The sequence below is a fragment of the Grammomys surdaster genome, unplaced genomic scaffold, assembly GCF_004785775.1.
Source record: "Grammomys surdaster isolate TR1022 unplaced genomic scaffold, NIH_TR_1.0 66, whole genome shotgun sequence".
Lineage (NCBI taxonomy): Eukaryota > Metazoa > Chordata > Mammalia > Rodentia > Muridae > Grammomys > Grammomys surdaster.
This window is the reverse complement of record NW_021604568.1, coordinates 8424874-8450819: the sequence shown is the minus strand read 5'-3', so window position 1 is coordinate 8450819 and position 25946 is coordinate 8424874. Positions and strand designations below refer to the sequence as shown.

General features: G+C 38.2%; 1 protein-coding gene across 1 annotated transcript in view; it reads right to left on the bottom strand.

The window, feature by feature from the left end:
• Positions 1 to 25946, bottom strand: part of Sorcs3 (sortilin related VPS10 domain containing receptor 3) — a 590390-nt gene that overhangs the window by 20760 nt on the left and 543684 nt on the right. Inside the window, exons 17-20 of the mRNA XM_028775206.1 lie at positions 22787 to 22900; positions 17168 to 17339; positions 13534 to 13720; positions 8502 to 8635 (exon numbers count right to left, since the gene is read on the bottom strand). Of these exons, the coding sequence (XP_028631039.1) occupies positions 8502 to 8635; positions 13534 to 13720; positions 17168 to 17339; positions 22787 to 22900 (607 nt within the window). The remainder of the gene's footprint in view (positions 1 to 8501; positions 8636 to 13533; positions 13721 to 17167; positions 17340 to 22786; positions 22901 to 25946) is intronic.

Below are 25946 nucleotides of genomic sequence, written 5' to 3'. Positions count from 1 at the left end.
GGGAGGGAGGGAGGGAGGGAGGGAGGGAGGAGAAGGTATAGAAAAAGGGAGAGGGAAAGAGAGAGAAGCAGACAGAGAGCTCCAGTGGAAATGTTTCTGTTGAATTATCACATGTTCAAGATAGTTTTGCCTAACTTTATCTCATATCACGCTACCTTAAACATACATTTTATGACAAAATAAAAAGCAGAGATATTTGACAGCCTAAGAAGTCAATCTCATCTTTCCACTTTAAACTTTTCTTCCAACATCTGCCGAAATGAATGCTCTACTTTGACAGAATCAATTCACAGAGAACACAGCCACTTTTGAGGAATAACCTTTACACCTTGATATGTTTTATTTCTGCCTCAACTATGCTGCTCCTTCAAGGCCAGCTTAGGTCCATTTCCAAAGGTGACACTCGTGGCTTTCATGCCTGCATCCATCACTCTCTAGGATGCCCAACTGTATATGCTTACACTGCCTTCCCTTCTGCAATTTCCTGGCTGTTAAACTCTTATTAGCAAAAGAATGTACTTCCCAAAGGTGACAAATGAAATATATCCTGTGTTTTAGTCTTCAAGTCTTACAGGAAAAAAAAATAGCTTCTGAAAAGGACTTATGGGGAGCTTGATAAAATTTCATGTTCCTTGCTGATAGGTTTGTAGGTATGTAAGTCAATAGCTGGATCTCAGGAATGCTTATTATCTTCTATTGATCTATACATTATACATCCACACCAATTATTTTATGTCTGTTCACCTTGCCTTTTCAGATGGGACACAATTTCTTTAAAGGTAGTGGTAACATTGTATATGCCTTTTACCCCTGATACTAATAGCATCAAGATAAGGGCTGGCTATAGAAGCAGAAAATCAGTCCATTTGTGTCAATATTTTTATTTAATTTAACGACCTGAGTGAACTTTTCTATTTCATATTCACACATACACACACAAATCAAAACCAGAAATCCCATTTTACAGAGGACACCTAGCCTGGTAACCTTAGAAGGTTACCATGTAACAACCATGTATAACAACACCTGATGTTCCCAAATGCCTTCTCATGTTTTACATGATTCCTGTGTATTCTTTAGTCGAAGCTCATGGCAATGATCAATTGTAGCTACTACTGTTAGTACATGGCTTTGACAGTTAACAAAACTCAAGGAAACTTAAGTGTTTTGATTGTGTGTTTTGATTTTTCTATTTCAGTACACACATATACACACATACACACACACACACACACACACACACACACACACCAAACTACCTTCTGAGGTTACCAGCCTAGGTGTCCTCTGTAAAATGGGATTTCTGGTTATCAAATAAATAAAGTTGTTTTGCTGATTTAGTAAAATAATGAATTTAGAAAATACAGCAACTGCTAGGAATAAATAATTAAAATTAGAAGTAGTTCATTTTAAAGAACAGTTTGTCAAGCAAAGGGAGCTCTGAAGGTGACTCCACTTGCCAACACATCCAAAGACACTCATTCTTTGTCAGCAAAATGTGGTGATCGTTTGATAAACTGTGGGGTCATGTGGCCTCCTTCTCCACTGATGTGTTTCTATCATGGTGATAACACAAAAATACTGAAAATGTGTCTCTTTCAAATGCAGGAGGTAACTGTTTTTGTAGACAGCTAAATGACCCATAGAATCACATTAGACTTTTATTCTTATATGTAAATGTCATCCATGTATATCAACATCTGATGTTCCCAAATGCCTTCTCATGTTTTACATGATTCCTGTGTATTCTTTAGCCGAAGCTCATGGCAATGACCAATTGTAGCTACTACTGTTACTACATGGATCTGACAGTTAACAAAACTCAAGGAAACTTAAGTGTTTTGATGAGAGAACTCGAACAAAAAAAACCCTATGTTTGTATTTCTTCACAGGTTTGTCATATTCTGAAACTATTTTTATACTTTTTACTCTCATGCATTATTAGCTTTGTTCTTTAGGGACAAATATTAACTGGCAAGACCTTTCTGACTTGGGTACTTGTATATTGTTCTCCATTCCTATCTTGTGGATGGGAATTTTTAACCAAAGAAATACTTCTAGTAATCAATTAAAAATTAAAACTAAATTGCCAAAATGTACCTTAAAATAGTCTCATAATATGTCATAACATCTAAATGTGGGAGAGAGATTTCAGTGCATAACTCCAAGATGTTCACATGTTAAATATTAGTTTCCTGGCTTCAGACAAAGACTCTATAATTCAAGCTAACATATAATTATCGGGGAAATGATAACTAAAATTGTCAGTCTCTTTTTCCATTCATTTGTTACTTTAAATCAAATACACATAGATTATAATTAGGTACTTCATATTTTAGAATCAGCACTCAAAAGAAAAAAGCCACTGTAGAGTCATATTACATTTGCATCTTTAGTGTCCTGTTGGCTGCCCAGTAAATCTCTATGTTGAGACCCATCTAATAACTGACTTTATATACAGTACAGTGGATTCTCAGTAAAGATGATAAAACAATTGTACATTAACAGAAAATAATTCCCCAAATACAAACTGACTTCTCACTTTCTCAGGGAAAAAATAAACCTTTTCCCCAATGATTTTCTCATTCCTCTTTTCTGTGAATATCTCATGATTTTTAAAGAAAAATGACTGTTCAGTAACACCAAGGGGAGAACCATTCCCAGTAATGGAGCATTCTCATGTTGAGTGATGACCTGCCCTGCATTGATTTAGGAGTCCTGAGTCTGAGGTTCGTTTCTGCAACTAATCTAGTGTTTCAATTTGGGATGCTGGTTGTACACTGTGAGCGACTTTTCTACTGCACCAAGTATAGATGTATCTGTTTTCCTAGTTAAAAAATTTTTTAAATGTTTTCGCATTATTCACCTATAATAAGAAGTTAAATTAAAGCCACTGGGCAGACATACTACACACTGAGATTCCCCTGGGTTCATGAATTGTTCTCTTTCACTATGTCATGTAACAGACTAGTTTCAATGATGTGCTACAATGCATATAGTTGCTGACCAAATAGTATATGACATTTAAATATATGTTATCTTATTTTATACAACAGGCAAGATGAAAGAGTGAGTGAATAGCACCTCAGGACAAACAACTTGATCAAGCTCAAATATTCAGGATTATCTAAGACATAGCCATTCTAGCACACTAGCTCATGACTCTAAATTCCATGTCCATGCACCCTCTATTACATCGTGCTGTTATCCTCCACAAGATCAGGAGTGGGGCATCTCCCAGCCTTACCGTTCCAGAGTGAGGACAGAGGTAGACTGTACATCATCATCCCTGATGCATAGCTACACATTCATTCATTTTCCCTCTCTTGGCATTCACCATTCCAAATTTGGTAAATTTCTTATATTATTTTTAAATTAATGCCTTTGCCAAGATAAGCAACACGAAGTACATAATGGTTTTTCAAAGTAAACAAAAGTCAGAGAGGGAAAACCACAGGGAGGATCCAGTGAGTCATAGGAACATTCATGGCTTTGTCATTTTATAACCAAGAGCTGACCAGGTTCTCCCATAAATACTGGAAAAATGTGTCTTTGTGCTTCTTTCAGTGAGAGGGGATAAGGACTCATTTATAAGTACATCAGTGCACTGTGAGTTAAAAAAAAAAACTTTTCCTAGAAGAAACTGTTAAATCAGAGCCCAACTTGTAAGGGTTTTATCTTAGTCTTCCAGCCCCAGGAAAAGAGATACTATCTCAATACAAACCCAACCTAACCACCCCTCTCTCGCGCGCGCACGTGTGTGTGTGTGTGTGTGTGTGTGTGTGTGTGTGCTGCAAAACACCTAGGAAGTGTACAATTCAAGATCATAGAATCCCTAAAACAGATGAGGCCTGATCATAAAGAAACTCTCCTTTTATATGCCAACATGATCACACTATACACAGTGATTCACACTCGGGGCCTCACCTCCCGGTAGAATGAAACATAAGCTGAAATGAAAGTATGGTACAATTTGGGAGATTGAAATTTTAAAAATGGAACTAATGATAATAACACAGTACAAGTCAAAAACCTCCCTTAGATGGATTAATGAGCAAGAAGGGGCCTCTGAGGAAGAAGCTCTAAAACTGATACCAGGCAGCTGAAACTCCCAAGATAAAAAGTAAAGTGAGCAAAGAGTGGGAAAGACTGAAAAGATAAAATAAATAAAAAAAGAACAAAACAAATTCAAGAATGTGACTCAAGTATAAACGGTATGGATATGTGTACTATACACATGTATGTGTGGATATGTGGAATATGATACCAGAAAAAGTAAAGCATATGAGGAATTCTGGGAAGAAATAAATATTGAGTCTCACTAAATCATTTTCAGAAAAAAGTACACCTACTCAAAGGTCAGAGTCCCCTAAATCGTATCAATGGTGAAGACCCTGCACTTGGGCATGTAAGTCTCAAACTATAGAAATCAAAGAGATTTTTCAAATCCTAAAAGAAGAGATATATAAAGAAAAATAACCTGATGTAACCAACAAAAATGGTAAGACATAGATCCGAAATATTTCAAAGATTATACAGTTACAAAATATGTGTTATAACATAATTAATGTCTTTAGGAAAAGAAAAAGCAAACATTCCTAAGAGAAAAAACACTTCTAACTTTGTACCCTGGATAATTATCCTGTAAAAGTGAAAGAAAAAGAGAACGTTCTCAAACCAAAGGGACCTTTTCACCAGCAAATGAGCTCTGTATGAATTGTTAAGTTATTTTAAAAGATCAAAAATAATGTTGGTAAGAAACTGTAAAAAACATAGAGCAGTCACAGAAAAATGATATTTTATTCTTTCTTGGGAAGAACAAAATTGTCAAATATAAAAAGGAATGGTGTCTTCAAAATAATAATAGTAACAATGCATTTGATTCCACATGCTTAAATTTGTTGAATGATGATTGTGACATAAGAGGAGGGGAAAGATTTATGATTATCTCATTATTATTATAACTCACATGACCCATGGATAAAGCTTTTAAAGGCACAACTGATATGCTAGAAAGACAAGAAACCAGTGGGGGCACTGATGAACTCAAAAGCCCAATGAAATTTAGATTATTTCATATATAGAGATAACTAAAATTACAACAGAATGTCAGCTATGTTCAATCCCACATGGACCATTTGTCAAGGAAAAGAATATTCTGACCCATTAGACATTCTTTTATTTAAGGTTATTTTTGCTGTTTTAACAGCTTTCACATTTTATTTTTTATTAGAAATTTTCTTTATTTACATTTCAAATGCTATCCCCTTTCCTGGTTTCTTCTCTGCAAACCTACTATCCTATCCCTCCTCCCCCTGATTCTATGAGTGTGCTTCCCCCCCACCTCCCCCACCCACCCCACCTCACCATGCTGGCATTCCCCTACACTAGGGAATCGAGCCTTCACAGGACTATGAGCCTCCCCTCCCATTAATGCCAGATAAGGCCATCCTCTGCTACATATGCAGCTGGAGCCATGGGTCCCTTCATGTGTACTCTTTGGTTGGTGGTTTAGTCACCAACCACTGGGATCTCTGGGGGGGGTCTGTTTGGTTGATATTGTTGTTCTTCTTATTGAGTTACAAACGCCTTCAGCTCCTTCAATTCTTTCTCTAACTCCTCCATTGGAGTCCCTATGCTCAGTCCAATGGGTGGCTGCAAGCATTCGCATCTGTATTTGTCAGGATCTGGCAGATCCTCTCAGGAGACAGCTATACCAGGCTGCTGTCAGCAAGCACATTTTGGCATCAGCAATAGTGTCAAGGTTTGGTGTCTGGATATGGGATGGATCCCCATGTAGGGCAGTCTCTGGATGGCCTTTTCTTCAGTCTCTGTTCCAGTCTTTATCCCCATATTTCCTTTAGATAGGAGAAGTTCTGAGCTAAAATTGTGAGAAGGGTAGGTGGCCCCATCCCTCAACAGGGGACCATGCCTTACCTCTGGATATGGTCTCTACAGATTGTCTCTCCCCCTTTTTTGGTATTTCAGCTAATGTCATCCCCATTGGGTCCTGGAAGCCTCTAGCTTTCCTGGCATCTGGAACTTTCTGGTGGCTACCCCCAGCTCCCCATCCCCTTTGCTACATACTTCTCTTCAATTTCCTGACCTTCTGTACATCTCTCCTGTCTCCTCCCATACCTGATCCTGGCCCCCTTCTTCCTTTCTCCCTCCTCTCTTCCTCCCAAGTGCCTCTATCTCCCATGATTATTTTCTTTCCTCTTCAGATTTACAACAAACTTACAACAATCAAGATGGCATGGTAAGAGTGAAGAAATACCCGAAATCAATGAGCAGGAACAGAGAGTCAGAGTTATTTACACATGGTCTTTGCCAAAGAAGCTAGGGTAGCATAACATGGCAAAGACAGAGAATTTCAAAAGATCAAGTTGGAAGATTAGGAGAGCTGCATGTTCAAGAAAACAAACCCAGCCACTGGCCTTACTCCTTTCAAAGATGAACTAAAATGGATGCATAAATGTAAAACAAAAAGTTTAAAAATATTACCCTAAAATACCATGTAAGAGAAAACTCAGATGGTCTTGTGTATATCATGGCGTTGAAGATGAACATCAAAGTCACGAAGCACCCAATAATTGATAAGATGGACTTTGTTAAATTCCAATCTCTCTGCTTTGAAAGAGACATCGTCAAGAGAATGAAGAGTGAAATAGACATGGAGGATATATCTGTAGAAGGCATAAGAACCGTTATTTAAAATATATAAATATCTCAGAAACAATAAACAGTAAGAAGCAAGCACCTGGTTTTAAGAGCAGGGCAAAAACACTTTGATACCTAATCTAACACAATATAAAACTGGCCAATAACCATATTCACCACATAATGTGTCATCTGGGAAATGTGCATTCAAATGAGATAGAATGGTAGAATGACCAACATCCAGAGCTTAACCAGATGCTGGGGAGGATGTAAAGTAAGAGAAGCTGTTTTTCATTGCTGGTGAGAATGCAAATATGCAATGGATAGAGAGACAGCTTAGGGACTAAAGGCATTTTATGATCTTTCAGTGGACCCAGTTTCAATTACCAGCACTCTCACATCAGCTCACAAAGACATGTAACTCCAGCTCCATGGAAATTTGATGCTCACTTCTGTTTTCCATGGTCATGAGGCTCTCACATAATACACACAGATATATCTAGGCAAGCATTTATATACATAACTTAAAAAAAACTCTTTTAAAAACAGAATGAGTTATCAAGTGATGAAATGACATAGAGACCATTTGAATATATATTCTTAACTGAAAAATAATCCAACCTGTAAACAAAGCACACCAAGTCTCTATGCTAAAGACTCTAACTATATGATGTTGTCAAGTGGAAAACTAGAGATGCCAATGGTGGGCACTGAGGTGGAGGGAGAGGTGAATAAGTAAATCACAGATGGTTGTGGAGAAACACAACTCTTTTGTTTCATACATTGTTCAAATCCAAGAAAGATCCTTAATATAAATTTTGTGTTCTGAATGATAACGACCAACTTATAAATACAGCATCTATACCAAATGCATTATGTGTATAAAGAAGAAGGTTGTACAGGAAGGAAGGTAGGAACAGGGAACACATGAGAAGTCTCTTCACATCCCTCTGAATTTCCCTGCAAACCTGAAATGCATAAAAGTTGGGTTTAGGGCCTACATGATGGCTCAGCAGAAGGAGGGCCTTGCTGACTGACAACTGACTGACTTCAATTGGAATCCACATGGTAGGTGAAAAGAGGGAAGTGACTCCTGCAAGTTGTCCTCAGAACTCTACAGAATGCACTGTGATGTGCACCTAAATACATACATTCATACATACATACATACATACATACATACATACATGTGTATTTTTACCTTAACATTGTTTTCTAAAAAGCAGTAAGAGAGAACATCAATGCAATTGGTGATCCTTCCACTTAATTTTTCAGAGTCTTAAATCTTGACACAGAGGTCGTCAATGGGTTCTAGGAGTAGGATCTACTTTAAGCATTCCAGTAATTGATATTTCCAGTTTCTTACACTAAGGTACAGCAGCCTCATCACCTTACCTAAGACAACTTGTGTTTGCAGACATCATGCAGTTGTAGTTGTTGATGGGGATTCTTCCCATGCCATCCAACTTTGTTTCCCACCCTGATAATTAGGTACTCAGCTCATGTTTGACCAACGTGAATTCTCAACCTCAGAGAGGTCAAATAATGTCCTTGCTATACAGCACATTGCTAGAAATGCCAATAGGAGCAAAAGGAAATCAATGGCACTTTAGAGATTTTTTAAGTAGAAGAAAACGCGCCTGCAAATGTGTACTCTTTCCCAAAGTCTTCTTTCTTTCTATACATTTATTTACATTTCTCCCAGATAAGGAACTGACTTTGGGAAGCAGGTGTTATTCACATCTGTGTGTTCTTGGCTTCATTATATACTAGGATTGCACATCCAGTTCTGGAGCATCAGAATCTCAATCAAATGTGATAGTGAAGAGAAAGAGCCAAACCTTTGTGCTATTGCCAAACCACCAGAAGTAGGTAAGGGTCCCGAGCTGACTGGGCCACACCACTGCACTGATGTTAACATCCTTATTTCTTATGGCAACGAATGGAACCCGAAGGTGAACATGTTCCACTGGACCTAAAGGGACAGGATGGAAGACAGCGTTTATGTTCCTAGAACAGAGCATCAACTTTTCCACAGCTGCTTCTTTCAATCTCTATCTTTATTATCATTCCAGTTAAAAACAAAAGCCCAAATCTGAAAATGCTAGGCAGTAAGTGTGTGTGTGTGTGTGTGTGTGTGTGTGTGTGTGTGTGTGTGTGTGTGTGTTTTCTTTAATTGTAGCAGAAGGTGTAACAGGAAATTCAAATCAAGTTTCTGACTTCTCAGTGACAGGTGAACTGAATTTACATCTGGTAGCCCACCTACCATGAATACTTATGAAACCTCCAGGCCAAGAACAAAGGGAGTTTACTAGACACATAGCTGTTAAATAGGACAATAAACAGCAGTCCGATTTATTTCTGAGAAGTATTCCATTTTGTGACTTGAGGTCAAAGAATTATATGGAAGGTTCTTCCATTATCCTCAGTTGCTAATTGGTTTCCATTTGCTTTCACAATTGGCCATTGTGCCACATCATCAGGAGGACATAGTGAGTGCCATTCAGAGGCTTTGCAAGGCCACTTGACAAAGAGGGAAAAACATAGCTACCTAAACATCAGGTTCAAAGTGATAGTAAGACAGCTTTTCCCCTTTCCTCAGAAAAATGTAAACATCATTTTGCACTCTACACTACGCCATCCACTAAAAGAACAACCATGAACACAGCCGAGGTGACCATGAGACCACTCACTTCATCCAAAATAAAAAGAGGAGAAGGAAATGCTGGCTAAGAATCATTGTATATTAATTTCACATCTGGAAGATTCTGTTAGTTTATAAGACTTGCAGATATTCTCTTCCTGTTGTTTGTGACATGTATGTGCCCAGATGACAGTACCTTATGAGAGTTAAGCTAAGCATAGAGTGATGGATGTTACACACATGTGGGACCAAAAATCTTGAGTTCACAAAAAGCAAGCAATAGAATATTGGTTTCCAGAGGATGCCAGAGGTGGGTGGGATAGACATAGGTAGGTCAAAGGATCTGGAATTTTAGTAAGGTAAGAAGAATAATACATTCAAGAGGTCTAATGTATTATGATGAAAATCATAGTTAATTACCTGTACTACATTTGGAAAAGTCTTTAAAAACTAAAGAGTTCTCACCGTTAAAAAAAAGTAAGTTTGAGATGTAATATTTATGATAATCAGCCTGATGGAGCAATCACCAAATTTATGCATGTAGCTTAAAAATGTCATGCTGTACATGATTAACATATGAGTCCTGTCAGTTAAAAAATATAATGAAGAAAAAATTGGAAGCATCCATTCATCTATAGTTTTAAAATACTTTCTGCCTCCAGCTCTCTGCCCTGATGACAGACATGTGGAAAATCAAGATTCTTTACCAGCACATACTTTTAAGGTTGGCACGTCATATGTACACGTGGCTGACACTTTAATTATTTTAAACGAGCAAATCTGTAGTTTACATGTTCTACCTGGCGTCAGCCACAAAAACACAAGGTGTGAGAAAACATTGACAAGCTCTTCAAGGCTCTATTTACTCATATTCAAGGGTTAAGTTAATGAAAATCTCACAATGACTTGTGTTCCTCTGGTCAGGGATGTAGAGCACACTAGAAATGGGCTAGCCTGGAGTGTTAGGAGAAATGTGAGTGCCTGTATCAACACTGAAGAATCTACTGCCTGGGTCCAGGTCTCCCATTTTTTACACGCTGTGAAGATAGTTCTTTCAAGCTGGAAGCCTATTTGTACTCCATTCCCCAGATGGAAGGAAACTCCTTCCCTAAACTGCCTCATGTGAACCTTCAGCATTTCACAGTTGAGCCAAAATGTACATGACTATAAGCCTAGAAATCCTTTCCCACTTCCTGCCACTTGCAGGTCTTGGAGGATTCTCTGAGACCCAAGGCAACAAAACTTCCCTCTTCTCAAGATTATGCCAGACATAAAATGGATGGAGTTATGTGAACTGGTTAATGTGGTCGTGTTTATTCCAGTTTCAGGCCAATCAGGTTTGGCTAAAACTAATTCAAAGAAACAATACCTATGAGCCGATTTTAGAACAAAGATCCTGAGCCAGTTCCAAGCTCTAACACTGGGATAGATTGTGGAACAATGAGAAGAGAACTGAGTGAATCAAATGGAACATGGCAAACTCTGAAATCCTTCCTGTCACACAGTACCCCTTTTGATAGAAGCCCAATAATCTGTGTGAAATTGGTTATTATGGGTGGCTAACAACTACTTTTGTTAGTTAATGGCCCAAGGTGAGGCCAAGAGCAGTTTCCACTGTACTAACTGTCTGGTAAATGCAGCCATGATTGATTTGTAGGGAATTATGAGCACAATAAAAGTTTCAAGGAACATTTCCTCTTTTGTGCACAAAACCAAGAGTATAAAGTGTAAACCCATCCCTGCTCTCTCTCTCTCTCTCTCTCTCTCTCTCTCTCTCTCTCTCTCTCTCGTGTGTGTGTGTGCATCCATGTATGTTTTATGTATGTGCTTGTATGTCTATGCATGTGACATGTAGTTATGTGTGCACATGTGAATGAAACCTAGAGTTTTGACATCAGGTATGTTCTTTGATTTTTCTTTCTTTGAGACAGGATCATTCCCTGAATTTGTCACTCACTAATTTGGCTAGGCTGACTTGCCAAACAGTTTCCTAGGTCTACCAGTCTCCATGTGGCCCCTCCCTCAGTGTTAAGATTACTGATGTATACTATAGCCATGGGCATTATAAGGGTTCTGGGAATGCCAACTCAGGTCCTAATGTCTGTCCAGCAGACATCTTGCTGACAGGCTCACCTCTCTAACTCATGTCTTTTCATTTGCTGGGTTTGCTTTGGTTATCTTCTCTAAAAGAGACAATAGGCTAGGACGAGGTCATGTGCTAACCTCGATGCATCATCCTAGTGGCTCACCATACCTAGGGGTGCTCTCTGGTGCCCCTAGCGTGTCCACCATCCAGTTTGATTCCCATAGCTTCCTTGTAATCTAAGAGATGAGGAGTTCAATTTTTATATGGTCTAAGGAGATTGGACAATATTAGATATTCAAAAGGGTTATGATCAAAGTCTGAACACTCCAAAGTCTGGTCCCATGAATAAGATGCATACCGCTCATATGGGCTCCTAATCCAGTGTTGCTGGCAGAGACAGACTGCAGTGGTTCTGCATGGATCTTCAACACTCTGTCTGTTTGTGACTCATCTCTTAAAGTAGCTCTCCTTTTTCAATAGAATGAAAATAACACAAGGGCAGGATGGCATTTTCATTGATGACTGTCTAAGTGCCTGGTAGAGTCCCTCACACACATTAAGAACTCTATAAATATTTTCTGAATGACTTAGTGAGTGGTTGGGTGTTTCCTGCTTAGTTCATTTTTATTGGTACCAGAACCCTGTGAGGCCAGGTAGTACTTAGACTTAAGCCATTTTAAAACTGGAATTAGTCCGGAGGTTATGTGTTATAGAGTGGCATGGTAGGGACATCATTTATCCATAGTCCAAGTTTCTTCCTATACATTTGTATTATCTACCGCTTTGTTCTTATTACTAGAAGACAAAATATCTCACTGTTTGCCAGGGCTCCTTAAGAAGGTACTATTTACATGCAAGATTTTACACAGTCACTAAGTTATTAACAGGAATGGAATTTTTCTTATTCACCTCAACTCTTTCATAACATGTAACTTTCCTTTTATGTGACATATTACTAGAAAGACATTGTGGGCTATGCAGCAGTCCCTGCTGATCCATTTGCACGTGGTAAAATTTCAGTTACTCATAGCCAATTATTGGCTGAAATTATTAAATGGAAAATCTAAAAGTAAACAAAAAATCCTAAGTTTTCAACAGAATATTGTTCTGATTATTATGACTATGTGTTGTGCTGTGGCTTGCCTAACCATGACATGAGTCATGTGTTCATTCAGTTTATCTGTGAGATATATATATATATATATATATATATATATATATATATATATATGCAAATTAGGACTAGAGAATAAATGCCATATTCAGGGATTGGTACAACTTGAGGTTTTAAGAATCCTTTGGATCTTGAAATACTTTTCTCATGTATAAGGGAAAGACTTCTGCTAAAATAAAAACTATGGATGCCTTGAAACCCATAGATGTTGTTGATGAGGTGTGTTGAGTCAGTGTCTGCCCACAACACCCGCTTTGCCCATAATCCAGAAACAGTAGTGCTTATGTTTCGGTTAACACGATTCAAGTCTCAGAATGGGTGAAACACAAACAGCATCCAGCGTAAACATAACGGCCTGGAAACTTAGCGGCTCTTCATGCCAAGCAGCAGTCAGTATCATTGAAACTGAGTATATCACAACCCCCAATTGTTATTTATAATATCACGAACTTGAAATAACCTTGGGCATATGAAGATTTTATTTTTTTAAACATATACAATTCTTGAAAGCAACTGAAACATGTGCTTTTTAAATCTTCCTTGGGCTCTACCAACCGAGCCAAACATTTAGTTCGATTTATGCATTTTTCACTCAAGAATGAACCTAGGACCATCAACTAGATGGCTTCCATTTTTATTTATTTTTCAGTAATCTCTAAAGCAAAGGAAAAAAGACATTTTATCTACATCCAAATCTGCATGTGCGTACTTATATGCACCGACTTTTCAGAATGGAGTTACAAAGTGAAGAGCTTTGGTAATGTTACCTATACCTTTAAAATGAGTAATCTATTTCTGCATGGTGAAATTGAACTATAATTGAACATGCATTTCAGCATTTTGATGTAGATGATTTTAGGAGCCACAGTGAAACTGGCTTCAGCTCTGAACTCTAGAAAGTGAAGTCTGGCTAGATGGAGTTGTCGACTGGAAAAAAGAGGTGAGAGGGGGCTGGTCATCGCTACTTACAAACCACGTGCAGGAAGAGGAAAGCTGTGTCCGAGCCAAGGTTGTTCTCTGCATAGGCTGTCACCTGGAAGATCCCCGCACTCTTATACACATGCCTGATGCCATCCTCAATGGGGCTAAAGTTGGCATAGGACACAGCAACCCCATCCCCAAAGTCAAGCTGGATGTTTGTCCTTTGGAGGTCACCCTGCAAAAGAACAGAAATTGGTCTGGTCCCCTTCACAAGCTTCTGATAGACTTTTATCTGATACTAATTCTTAAAGTATCAACATTATCCTGAAAATTTGCAGTGCTGTCTCCGCCACAAGATAATTTCTATGACGAGGTGTGGGCAAGGGCTGGGGACCTGCAGGCCCAATTTTGGGACTGCTTCATTTGATATTACTCTGACAATAATGATAAAGAAGAGTCTATTCAATATTTTGAAATAGGAAGACCACACACGCTGATCCCTCACAACCATGGCTTAACTCTTCTGTGGCATAATTACAGCAATAAAGTAAAGTCATTACTTTATTGTTACATAGTTTAAGCAAGCCAAACAGTTAATCCCTTCAACTTTATACTGTAGAAAGCTTTGAGTGATATATCCATTTCTCTGGACACATGTGTGTGTATGAACATCCAGAGAAATGAAGATTTTAGTAATAGAAAGTATTACTTTCAACAAAGGGGAGAGAGAAACTGTAGAGACCATATCTTGAGGTTAGGCACAGCCCCTGGTTGGAGGATGGGGCCACCCACCCATCTCAAAAATATTAACCCAGAATTGTTCCTGTTTAAAGGAAATACAAGGACAAAGAGGAGAGCAGAAACTGAAGGAAAGGCCATACAGAAACTGCCCCACCTAGGAATCCATCCTATCTGCAGACACCAAACCCAGATGTGATTGCTGACCTCAAGAAATGCTTGCTGACAGAAGCCTGGTATAGCTGTCACCTGAGAGGCTCTGACAGAGCCTTACAGATACAGAAGTGAATATTTGCAGCCAACAATAGGACTGAGCACAAAGACCCCAATGGAGGAGTTAGGGGAAGGACTGAAGTAGCTGATAGGTTTGCAACCTCATAGGAAGAACAATATCAACAAACCATACCCCACCCCACCAGAGCCCCCAGGGACTAATCCACCAACCAAAGAGTACACATAGAGGGACCCATGGCTCCAGTTGCATATGTAGCAGAGGATAATCTTATCTGGCATCAATGGAAGGGGAGGCCCTTGATCCTGAGGAGGCTCGATGCCCCAGTAGGGCAGTGAGGCGGCTCTGGGTGGTGGAGCACCCTCATAGAGGCAGGGGGAGGGGAGATGTGATAGGGAGTTTTCAAAGGGAAACTGGGAAGGGGGATTACATTTGAAGTGTAAATAAATAAATCAATAAAAAAGTATTACTTCCTATTTATAGTAATAGAAAGTGTTACACATGGCTAGCAGCAAGAGAACCAAGTTTTGAATATACACAGCCTACTTTCAACACTAATTCCATTAATTACCAGGCCATAAATTTCATTATATTTTTGGATATCTGTTATTAAATTTAAGCAATGTATTAGTCACTTAACATGTATTAAACACCATCTTCAAAATAACTATAGGAGATCGATCATTATTTCCATTCTACAGATGAATACTGCATGCTATCTAAAATTACTTTCTTGTTCTTTCCTGAAGCAAGGCCCTCTCTCAGTGATTCAGCTCACAGATATCTCTGCCCTTGGAAATCCAAGCACACCTCTGATACTCCCTCTAACATGATATGCAGTGGTTCAGCTGAACACACTACTACCTCAAGCTCACGGTTTGCCTCTCAAAGTTAAGCCCCATGCTTATTACACACCCCCAAAACTGCATCAACATTTTGGGTAAATGTATAAAGCAGATCATAAAATAAAGATCCAGAATGAAGAAGGTTAAAAAACATGTCTGTTTATGGATATGTGGCAAACAGACAGTGGGCTGAACTTTCTGAAACTGTGACCCAATAAAATCTTTTCTAGAAACAAGACATCTGACTAATGTACAAATCAAAGATTGTGCCCCAAAATTGTGCGCTGGGCACAGCTTCTTCTTTCACCACTCCCACCATGGCAATGTAGAGATGTGAATGAAATACTGATGGATGCTCTCTTGACCCTCTCCGGATGTCAACTACCCTGGAGTATACAAATGTAAATGAAAGTGGAAATGAACTGCAGGCAATTGAAATGGATAAGATCATAGCTCTTCATATCCATTTGAGAAAGTTTTTATAGCTGTGGTCCTGAAAACCCTCTAGTGGAAATGTGATAATGACCTCTTCTGTGAATCTTAAAGTCCTCTAATTCAAGCGTCAATGTGAGGGAAGGCTGAGATATCTGCCAGGTCAGGATAAGAAACTTGCATCTTTCCTCACAGTGTGGTTTGGACTTTAAAGGCTCTGAGGTGTTCAGACTAGTGGGAAAAAAAAAAAAAACTCCTGGCTTGTTTTGCTCCCTTTCCAAGATCTCAAGAGCCCAGAGCAATTTGCATATAAATTTAGAGGGTATTGTCAATCAGGCAACCCTTCCAGTTCTACCAGTCCAGCAAAGTGTGCTAGGAAAGTCCCTGGTTTGGGCAGAAGGAACATCTCACACAGGGAGCAAGAAACAGATGAGTGGACCAGAGTGATAGCATACACTCAAATTTGACTGCCTGGATGGCAAGGGACACTAAGGGACGAGTTAATGAAGTTGGTTGCTGATGAAGAAGCAACCCATGTTGTCTGTGTTCTGTATAAAGTTAACTTTAAAAATTATTTTGGTCATCTTCTCCATCCTCACATTCATAGGTTCAAGACTCTTAAAAGCCTTGTGGTCTTTTCTAATTAGTGAGGTTAAGGGTTGGAATAAAGCAAGAAAGGCTCTGAAAATTAACAGCTATGATTTGAATGTCCTCTCCATCACTCACAGTTTACAGGTTATATCCTTATGTCAATAAATATTTCCAAAGCAGAAACTAAGGAGAACCCTTAAGAATATATCCAGGTAGGTCATAATGACACAATTGATAATCCCAGTACTAAAGACATAGAAGCAAGTGGAACACAAGTTTGAATGCAGTGTGGGCTGCACTGTGATTTCAAGTCCTAAGTGCGTCCCTGTGTCAAAAGAGGCAAGGTGAGACTGTCAAAAAAAAAGAAAGAAAGAAAGAAAGAGAGAGAGAGAGAGAGAGAGAGAGAGAGAGAGAGAGAGAGAAGGAAGGAAAGAAAGAAAGAAAAAGAAAAAAGAAAGGAAAAGGAAAAGGAAAAGGAAAGAAAAAAACTTGGTCTGGGCCTCTAGCTCAGAGCCAAGGTTCTGAGTTCAAGACCAAACATAAAGGATATGGAAGGGAGGGAGGGGAGAAAGAGGGATAGAGAAAAGAAAAAAGAGAGAGGAATGAAGGAAGAACGAGTGAGCAAGCAAGCAAGCTCTTTCAGATGCGCTGTGGGCTGGGTCTTCCTTACAGGTGACTGGAGAGGTTTCTGTGTGTTACTCTCTCACCTTCTCTTCTCACTCATGACATCAGTGTGATAGCTGGGCAGCTCCTGAGAATGTTAGATTTCTGTTTCCTTCTTTTACTGAGATCAAGGAATTGTCAGCATGTGGTTCTGACTGCAGACACCAACGTGGTCACCTACCTCCTCCATTAGAACGATGAAGGTTGCATTATGGCCCTGTTCTGCCACCAGGCGCCCGTCAGTGGTCACCACATGGAGGCCCCGAGGAGCTTTTCCAGGACACAATTGAGTCTTAGCAGAATACTTATCTCTTAACCCATCTGTGCAGTTGTTTGATACAATCCTCCGATACCTAAAGAGATTTGACAAAAAAAAAAAAAAAAAAAACAGTTTTGACAATGGTGTAGCTTCTAGGGTGCGTGTGTGTTTTTGTATGTATGTATGTGTATATGTACATATGTGTGTGTGTGTGTGTGTGTGTATGAGCATGCTTAAATGTGTGTGTATTTACATGTATGCATGGGTGTGTATGTATGTGTGTATATACGTGTATATGTATGCTGGGAGCTTCCTGGCCCTGAGAGGGTAGTGGGAGGGGCACAGAGTAGGACTCTGGTAGTGGCTTTAAGGTCTGAGGGTCTCTGGGTTTTCTGGCTCTCTGACCTGTACTAAAATGCTGATGATAACTTTTAAAAAGTCCTAAAAAACTTCTGAGGGTAAAAGACTGCAGGCTTAGGTGATTAATACCTGTAGCCTAACAGCAGAGGATTAGGCAATGTGGCCTTTGTTCTGTCTCAGCAGGAACTGCTGGGCTCTAACTTATCCCTGGTAGTCTGAGGTTGCAGGAAGAAAAGACACTTGGAGAAGTTATTATAGAGTTTACTACTAAGTGTAAAAAGTTTCCTATGAAACCTATCTAAGGGGAAAAGCAGAAAGGTCCTAAGTGGGGAAAAGGAAAAAATTCTAATAAAGGAAAAATTCTAAGGGAAAAAATTCTAGGCAGGGGAAAAGGAGGAGAGGAACGACTCTCTCCTTGTCTTCAGTACTTATATGTCTTTCAGAATACATGATCACATATTACAAAGTTCATCACAAGATCACACCAAAAATCAACTCATAAATTGAAATAGAAGTTTACAACAGAGAATGTTTACATGCATATCCATTAGGAGTAATTATCTGGGTAAACATCCATCACCTGTCTAGCTCCACAGGTTCACTGAAGGTTTAAAACTATAACTAAGAAATTGGTGATGTTTTGTATAAATAAACCCAGGCAATATTTTATCTTCTGTCCCAGCACCTATAATAAATCATGAGTTCCCTATTAGTGACCTTTGGTTAATTGTTTTACAACCTCTTGGAATGTGCTCTGAGTAGGAGAAAGTCTGGTTACTATCTAAGAGCAATTAACTGATGACATTTTGGAGACCGGTAGAGTTCTCATTGCAGCTTTGACTATCAGAAAGGAACCTAATAGCAATCCCACTATAAAAGAGCTAAATAATAATCATTGATATAATTTTAGGAATTCTTATAGGATCATCATTAAGACTTAAGAAGTCATCTATTTGTCTATATAGTGTCACCACAAGACAGTACATCTTCATGGATCTGCAGAGATCTGCTCCAAAGAGGTGTGCTATAGCTTAGTGATTGTTACATATACTTAATAATAATAATAATAATAATAATAATAATAATAATATAGGAAAAGCACATTAATAGCAGGAATCTTTCCTAAAATAAGATCCTTATAGCCTTGCTAAATAAGGACTTACTTGTCGCAGACTATATAATAATCCAAAGCAAGCCATTTTAGGATGATCACCTCCTAATTATTAGCTTGTTCCATTATGGCTCCTGACATATGTATGTGTATATGTATATACATATGTATATACATGTGCATGTGTGTGTTTATGCTATCTATATGTGTGTTTATGTGTGTGTGTATATATATGTGTATATATATGTGTCTATATGTATGTGTGTATGTATCTGTGTATGGGCATGCATGTGTGTATATCAATGTGTATGCATAGATGTGTATATGTATGTATATGTGTATGTATGTTGTATGTTTATATGTATGTATGTGTACATGTATGTGCACATGAGTGCATGTATGTATGTGTGTTTCTGTGTGTATGTGTATTCACATGTGTATATGTATATGTGTATATATATGTATGTATGTATATGTATTTGTGTGTATGTGTGTGTTTATGCATGTGTGTGTGTGTGAATGTGTATTGGAATGCTATTTGTGTATGTGTGTATATTCATGGGTATATATATATATATATATATATATATATATATATATATATATACATATGCATGTGTCTGTGTGTATGTGTGTGTGCATGTGTGTATGTGCTCGAGTGTGTTTGTGTGTGTTTGTTAGGAAGAGGGCAAGAGAAAAGTAGCAAGAAAAAATACTTTTCACAGTTGCTCATAAAAGGCAAGTCTCCGAAACTCCAGCTACTCCCAAAGACAAACAATGCTCGGGAGCTGCACTCCCCACATCTCGGGAAGGCTGGCTCCTTAAACATTATTATTGATCCCACCTGGTACACCAGGGATCTGATCAGTGTCTAAACCAGCCCAGAAAAATCAATGTCTGACTCACACACAACAGAGGAGGAGGCAAGCACTAGACTAGAGAAGCAAGAAAATCGAGCAAGTACACCTATGTCTGTCAGCAAGGGTCTGCTCTATTTCCCCAAGGCTGCCTCCAACTTTCTCTGTACCAGGAAGCAGTTAGAACATCAAAATTTTAACTCCTCCTAATCAGACAGTTTCTCCCTATCTTCTCTCCATACCGGGATGTCATTAATAGAATTTCTGGTAAAAATAAAAATAAAACTCATAACTTTTACCCTGGAGTCACTGGGCTATTTTATAACATATTTTCTCTGTTTTCTAAAACATTATTTCCTCAACACAAATATCACATTAGGCACATTTTTAAACTCCTACTCAACTCTGCTAAAGTAAAACAATCTTACTAAAGGGGTTTTCCTGGGAAACTTCCTTGCTAAACACTAGCAACTTCTATGGTAATGGCATTAAATGTGTGGCAATGCCCCAGCAATCGCATTGAACTCCAACCCAAGTGCTTGCCTTGACCTCTGACCTGCCACACAGTTATGACTTCCAGAAAGTCCATGGTCTATGCATCATCACTAAAATTGATGTTCTAAGAAGACCACATAAAAATATCCCATTATTACCGCTCTCTGTATTACCACCACTACCACCATCACCAAGTCTTGATTTCCTTTACCCTCTGCATCAAGAATAATCAACTGATCCATGGTATCTTATTGTGAAAAACCCAAAGCCACAAAAGTCTAGATGACATCAGTCCTCCATTATATCCGAATTTTCTTTCTTAACAATGCCCCACAACTGGATCACACCCACCCTCTATTCCTTCTTCTGAGATCACATGATGATGCAAATCAAATGTTGTAGACAGCTCCTGGCTCAAATGAAATTATAATTTATCATTATCAACTGTCTATTGAAATATGTCCGTATCATTGCTATCCAGTACGGCAGGCTATCTTCTCATCCGGCTATCAAGGCTTGAGATGTTGTTAATGTAACATAATGAAATGACAATAATTATGTTATATCACATTAAACAAAGTACAATATTAAAATTATTTTCACCTTTTAATTGGTTTAACATGAGAAATTAATTATACACATTACATTACACTTATACACATTATAGACATATACTGCAGCCCTTTTGATCATCTCTGATTTAATTAAATCAAATTATTTTGCGTTAATCTTTATGGGCTATTTCTACTTACAAGATAGTTTTTAGTCAGAATTAGCATGTTAGAACTATTGTATCAAAAGGCAAACTATGTCAACCACTTTCTTTTTATAGGGCTACCAAGAAAACTCTGTTGGTAACATAAAATATAGGTGAAAGTTGGGAAATCTAGAGGTGCCTATAGATATCTATAGGAAATTCTTCAAAGAAAACAGTGAAATAGAATTTTTTTATCTTTTACTGACTTAGCTATTTGCTGTTTGCATACCTATGTTGCTTAAAAGTAGATCTAGATATCATGCACTTATGTGATATGTCCTAAAAGAATTCATTTCTAATGGATTTCAAATGATGTGGTGGCTAGAAGCTGCCTTTTGCAGATGATTGCATTTGACCATTATGTTTTCTTCCTTGTTCTCTTACAGTCCATCTCCTTACATCCAAACTGTTCAATTGGCACTAAATTGTTTAAATCGTTAAACCATATTCCTACAAAAGCACTACAATAAATCACTCAAATACCTAGCCTAGCATCTAGGAATAGCCCCCTCCCTCAAATCAAATATTTACCTAAAAAAAGCAATAGTTTTAGAGTATTTCAGACTACTCAACACACACATCCATGTTTAAGATTCCTTAGCAGATGGCAGACAATTACATAGTCTACATTGAGTAGTCTACACACTACTCTCTACAAGCATATAGAGTCAAAGTAATGTAATCAGGACAACTTGGTTAATATGATAGAACAAACACAGGGGAGACATGAGAGTGGAGCCCAGAGTACTCAGGGTCTTGCTTCTCTGAAAGTTGTCTGGAACACCTACAACCTCTCCAGCCCCTGTGGGAAATTGTTACAAATGAAGAAATTAGCTTCACTCCAGATGTTCCAAATAAAAAGGAGACCCACAGAACCTTAGGTAACCATAAGACCAATCAAAACATGTGAAAGGTGTCATAGTCCCACCTGCTCACTCTACAGATCTCTCCTGGGTCATAGACGCAGTAAAGAAAATGATGATTATGTGATTTTTGTCCTTGAGTTTGTTTATATAGTAGATTACGTTGATGGACTTCTATATATTGAACCATCTCTGCATTTCTAGGATAAAGCCTAATTAATCATGGTGAATTATTGTTTTGATGTGTTATCTTTTTTGTTGGGTCGTTGTGTGGCTTAGGTATCAGAGTAACTGTGGCTTCATTGTAGAAATTAGGTGGTGTTCCTTCCATTTCTATTTTGTGGAATAGTTTGAGAAGTATTGGAATTAGGTCTTCTTTTAAGGTCTGATACATTTACACAATGGAATACAGCTCAGCTATTAAAAATGATGATTTCTCTGAGGTAGTGTCTGTCTTTGTCACTGAGGTGTGTTTTCTGTATGCAGCAAAAGGCTGGGATTATAGAGGGGAGACCAAATAGGGGGACAACATTTGAAATGTAAATAAATAAAATAATCAATTTTAAAAGAATGAAATAACCCATCTCCAGGAAAACCTCTGTCAAGTGTCTGAGGGTAATCAGGTGGGTAGTGAAAGATAACACTAGACAATTACTGAAAGTGTTTTAAGTGTCCTTAGCTTCTTCCAGAAGTGGCTAGAATGTGGCTTGTGCATTTTATTGATGTGTCAAGTGTTAGTGTTTGACAATGTGCATTAATCTTCCCCTAGTGAGTGCTGTAATATCTATACCCTACAGTTGAAGCCAAAAAAGTAAGGCAGGCAATGGAGGTTTTAACAAAACAACAACTATAATTTTCTAGAGATCAATTGTAAATGGTATTTTTGGTGGATGATTTCTTCTGATATTTTCTAAACAAGCTATCATCGGCTAAATATTTCCTCAGTTTCCATCAAAAGCCTCTTGATACAAACTTACCCAATCTATACTCATCCTTTTCAATGAGGGTACACTTCCTTTCATTTCAGCATTGTGAATGGACAACAATGAGTTGTGAACGGACAATAGTGAATGGGGTTCTTTAATGCATTGGGCTTACCCAGTGCTGTTAAGGTAGCTTTGACCAAGGCTGCAGTCCTTTGAAGGGGAAGCTGGGTTGTACCAGAAAGCTGGGACACACTGGCTCTCTCCATGTCTCTCATAGCCATAGTCACTATCAAGAAAATAAACATGGTAGAATGATGTGTGTTAAGAAATGTTAAAACACCCAAAGGCATCCATAAATATACACAGGTCCCACTTACTCCCCAAAGTCATAACTCATTGTTTTAATTAGCCCCAGTGAAGCAAATACCTCTGTCTTTATTTAAAAAAAATAAATACGCTTTTAGGAATGGTCTCATCATTTAGAATTACAGTCTAGAGAGAAAATCAGATTATCAAAAAAAATTCAGACTAGAAAGTACATGAATTCAAATACATGGCAGCTGCAATGGCTCAGAGATGAGCACTGGGGGGAGGGAGACACTATACATTTAAAAATCATACTTTGAATCACAAAATTAATTAAATAAGTAAATGGCAACCAGGAAGATGTCTTTAAAGGTCACAATACATTTCTATGTAATGATTCAATATGTACTGTCTGAAAATTGATTTCACAGAATTTATATTCATTTTTACTTTAAAGTGAACTGCTTTCAAGCTTGTGTGTGTTTATATTCACATGCATGCCCACAGGAATTCAGACTTCTTTTGTTAAGATAGCCAATACATTCTTAATCATAAAACAAAACAAGAGTTCTTTTCCATGTGTCTACAGGATCAGAGGCACAGCACCCGAGGCCACATAGTGTGCCCCTCCTTCTTGGAGTTTTATAAGGTTTTCAGATGTGTAAATGTCAAAATATAAGAGTAATAAAGTGGGTGGAGGAGATTAAATTCTTAGAACCAGCCAGGGCTGGTGTCAACCCACTGAGTGTCAAGGAAGCATGGGAGAACGTACATCACTCTCTGTCCTGCATTGATATATTTTCTTTTTCTTCTTACATTGTCTATGAACTAATGGTTTGTAAAGGTCCATTGAGAACATGGTAAATTACCAAAGTGAATGCAGAACAGGAATGGAAGAAAGACAGTTATCCAAACACAACAATGACTCATTTATTGTTCAGTGTGTGCTATGACCCATCAAACAAATGTAACAAGGCCTGCCCTCAATTGTTTCTTCATTCCTTTGAGAATTTATCTCACACTCCAAACAAGCCTAACACAGCATAAAGAAGTATTGACTTCATGTGCTTTACTATCTGCATAGTAACCCCATCCTACTTCTAGCCATTTCTTTCTTCCTTTCTTTCTTTCTTTCTTTCTTTCTTTCTTTCTTTCTTTCTTTCTTCCTTCTTCTCTTTCTTTCTTTCTTTCTTTCTTTCTTCCTTCCTTTCTTCCTTTAGTATGATATGCCATGGACATGGATCATTACTCTTTTTTTTCTGTGTTTTGTGGGTTCTTCTTTATTATTCTCTAATATCTAGGTTATATGAGCCTATCATTAGTTTACTGCATGGAATTTGGGGGGCTATCACATATTGGAACTGAAATGGAAATTATATATATCACTGATTTTCAACAATTGAATCATCTATATAAGTGCTATTGGGTAAAATCGTGTCATGGGTGCATTAAAACACAATCCTTCTAATTACCCCCATTGAATTGTGTCTATTTCTGAAAGAAGAAAGTCTTCTTGTCCAAGATCCTAGAGAGTTAACTGAAGAAAGTATCTCCAAATGCTCAAGAGATGAGAGGAATGCGTGTGAGCAAAGTTGCTAGTCAATGGAAAGGCAGAATCAAGAACAGCTTTGATACAACCATGATTTAATGAAGCTGGAAGAACAGAAATAGAAAGAGACACTTCTGCCAGGTGAGTTCTTTGGCCAGTGTGTGAACCATGAGTAGAGAGCACCTGGCTCCTAGTTCATCTGGACTTAGTGTAGCTTGTGATAGTCCATGAGATCTGACTTCGGAAATTGTGGGAAATTTGCATGGTAATTAATTGTTGTTAAAGCTGTTATTAAAATTTAAATTATATGACATTTCATTCACATAAACTATATTTAAAAGTCAATAAATACAGAAAACATAATCTACTGCTTTATTGCATTTTAGTATTAGATAACTAAAACATTGTATATATGATTATATATATGCAACATATGCTAAGTAACATATGAATATTGTTATTTTGTTTATGTTCTCAGGGTCTTTTATACCCATGCATGTGCTTAGCAGGAATAGTATATAAAGCAGAGTTACTGACCATGTCTGCTCAGTTCTTTATTCATTAGTATAATGCTGAAATCGGCCATTGTGGGAATATGTACAGCATCCAGTGTTTGTACCCAAAGAGTTAAACATTTGTCAGAACACCACTGAACGTTGAATTTCAAGCATTATTTATGCATAGAAACGTTGGGTTGGGGTATGTGTATACTACTTCTAGAAAATTCCCCTATGCCTTTATAAGATGACCCTGTTGACCAGTCCTGCTGATCCTAGAAAATACTGGGAATCTATGAAGGAAGGATGCTTCTCTTAAGCAGCCATGGGGAGAGTAGAAATGTTTTCAAGGTTCTTGGCAAAATGTAGCCATCTTCAGCAATTCCGTTCAGCTCTGCTACCTGTTAGCACTGCAGTAATTAAAAAAAGGTGCATCAAGCGTGCTTCTCTGCCCCAAAGAGCAAAAGCACCTCATTAATATTTAACAACACTTGCCGAAACTGGCTGCCTACAAGCTGTGGACTTCTTCATTAATTTCTGCTAAATGCATATTAAACTCTTTCACACTGTCCAGCCTTCCTCCCAGCTCATGAGTCTGCAGGATTTAAACAAACAAACAGCCTGTGTTCCAGCTTCCTGGGAAAAGGTGGGAGCTGATGAATTGTGAGATTTGACCAGAATATACCAGAAAGACTGATTTGCCTCAGGGAAGCATGCTGCCAGATTCTGCAGACACACAGGCAGTTCACTTTGAGACATAATTTACCCCTGTGTGGTGCTTGATTATAAAAGCAGTTGAAAGTCTACCTGTATCGGGAAAAATCTGTCCATTTCCAACAATATGCATATGGTCCAACACCCACCCCCATCCCCTCAAGGAAAAGCCTGAGACTAAGAAAGAGAAATGGCAATGACAGTTCAGAAATTGAAAACTGAATCTATGTGTGTGTGTGTGTGTGTGTGTGTGTGTGTGTGTGTGT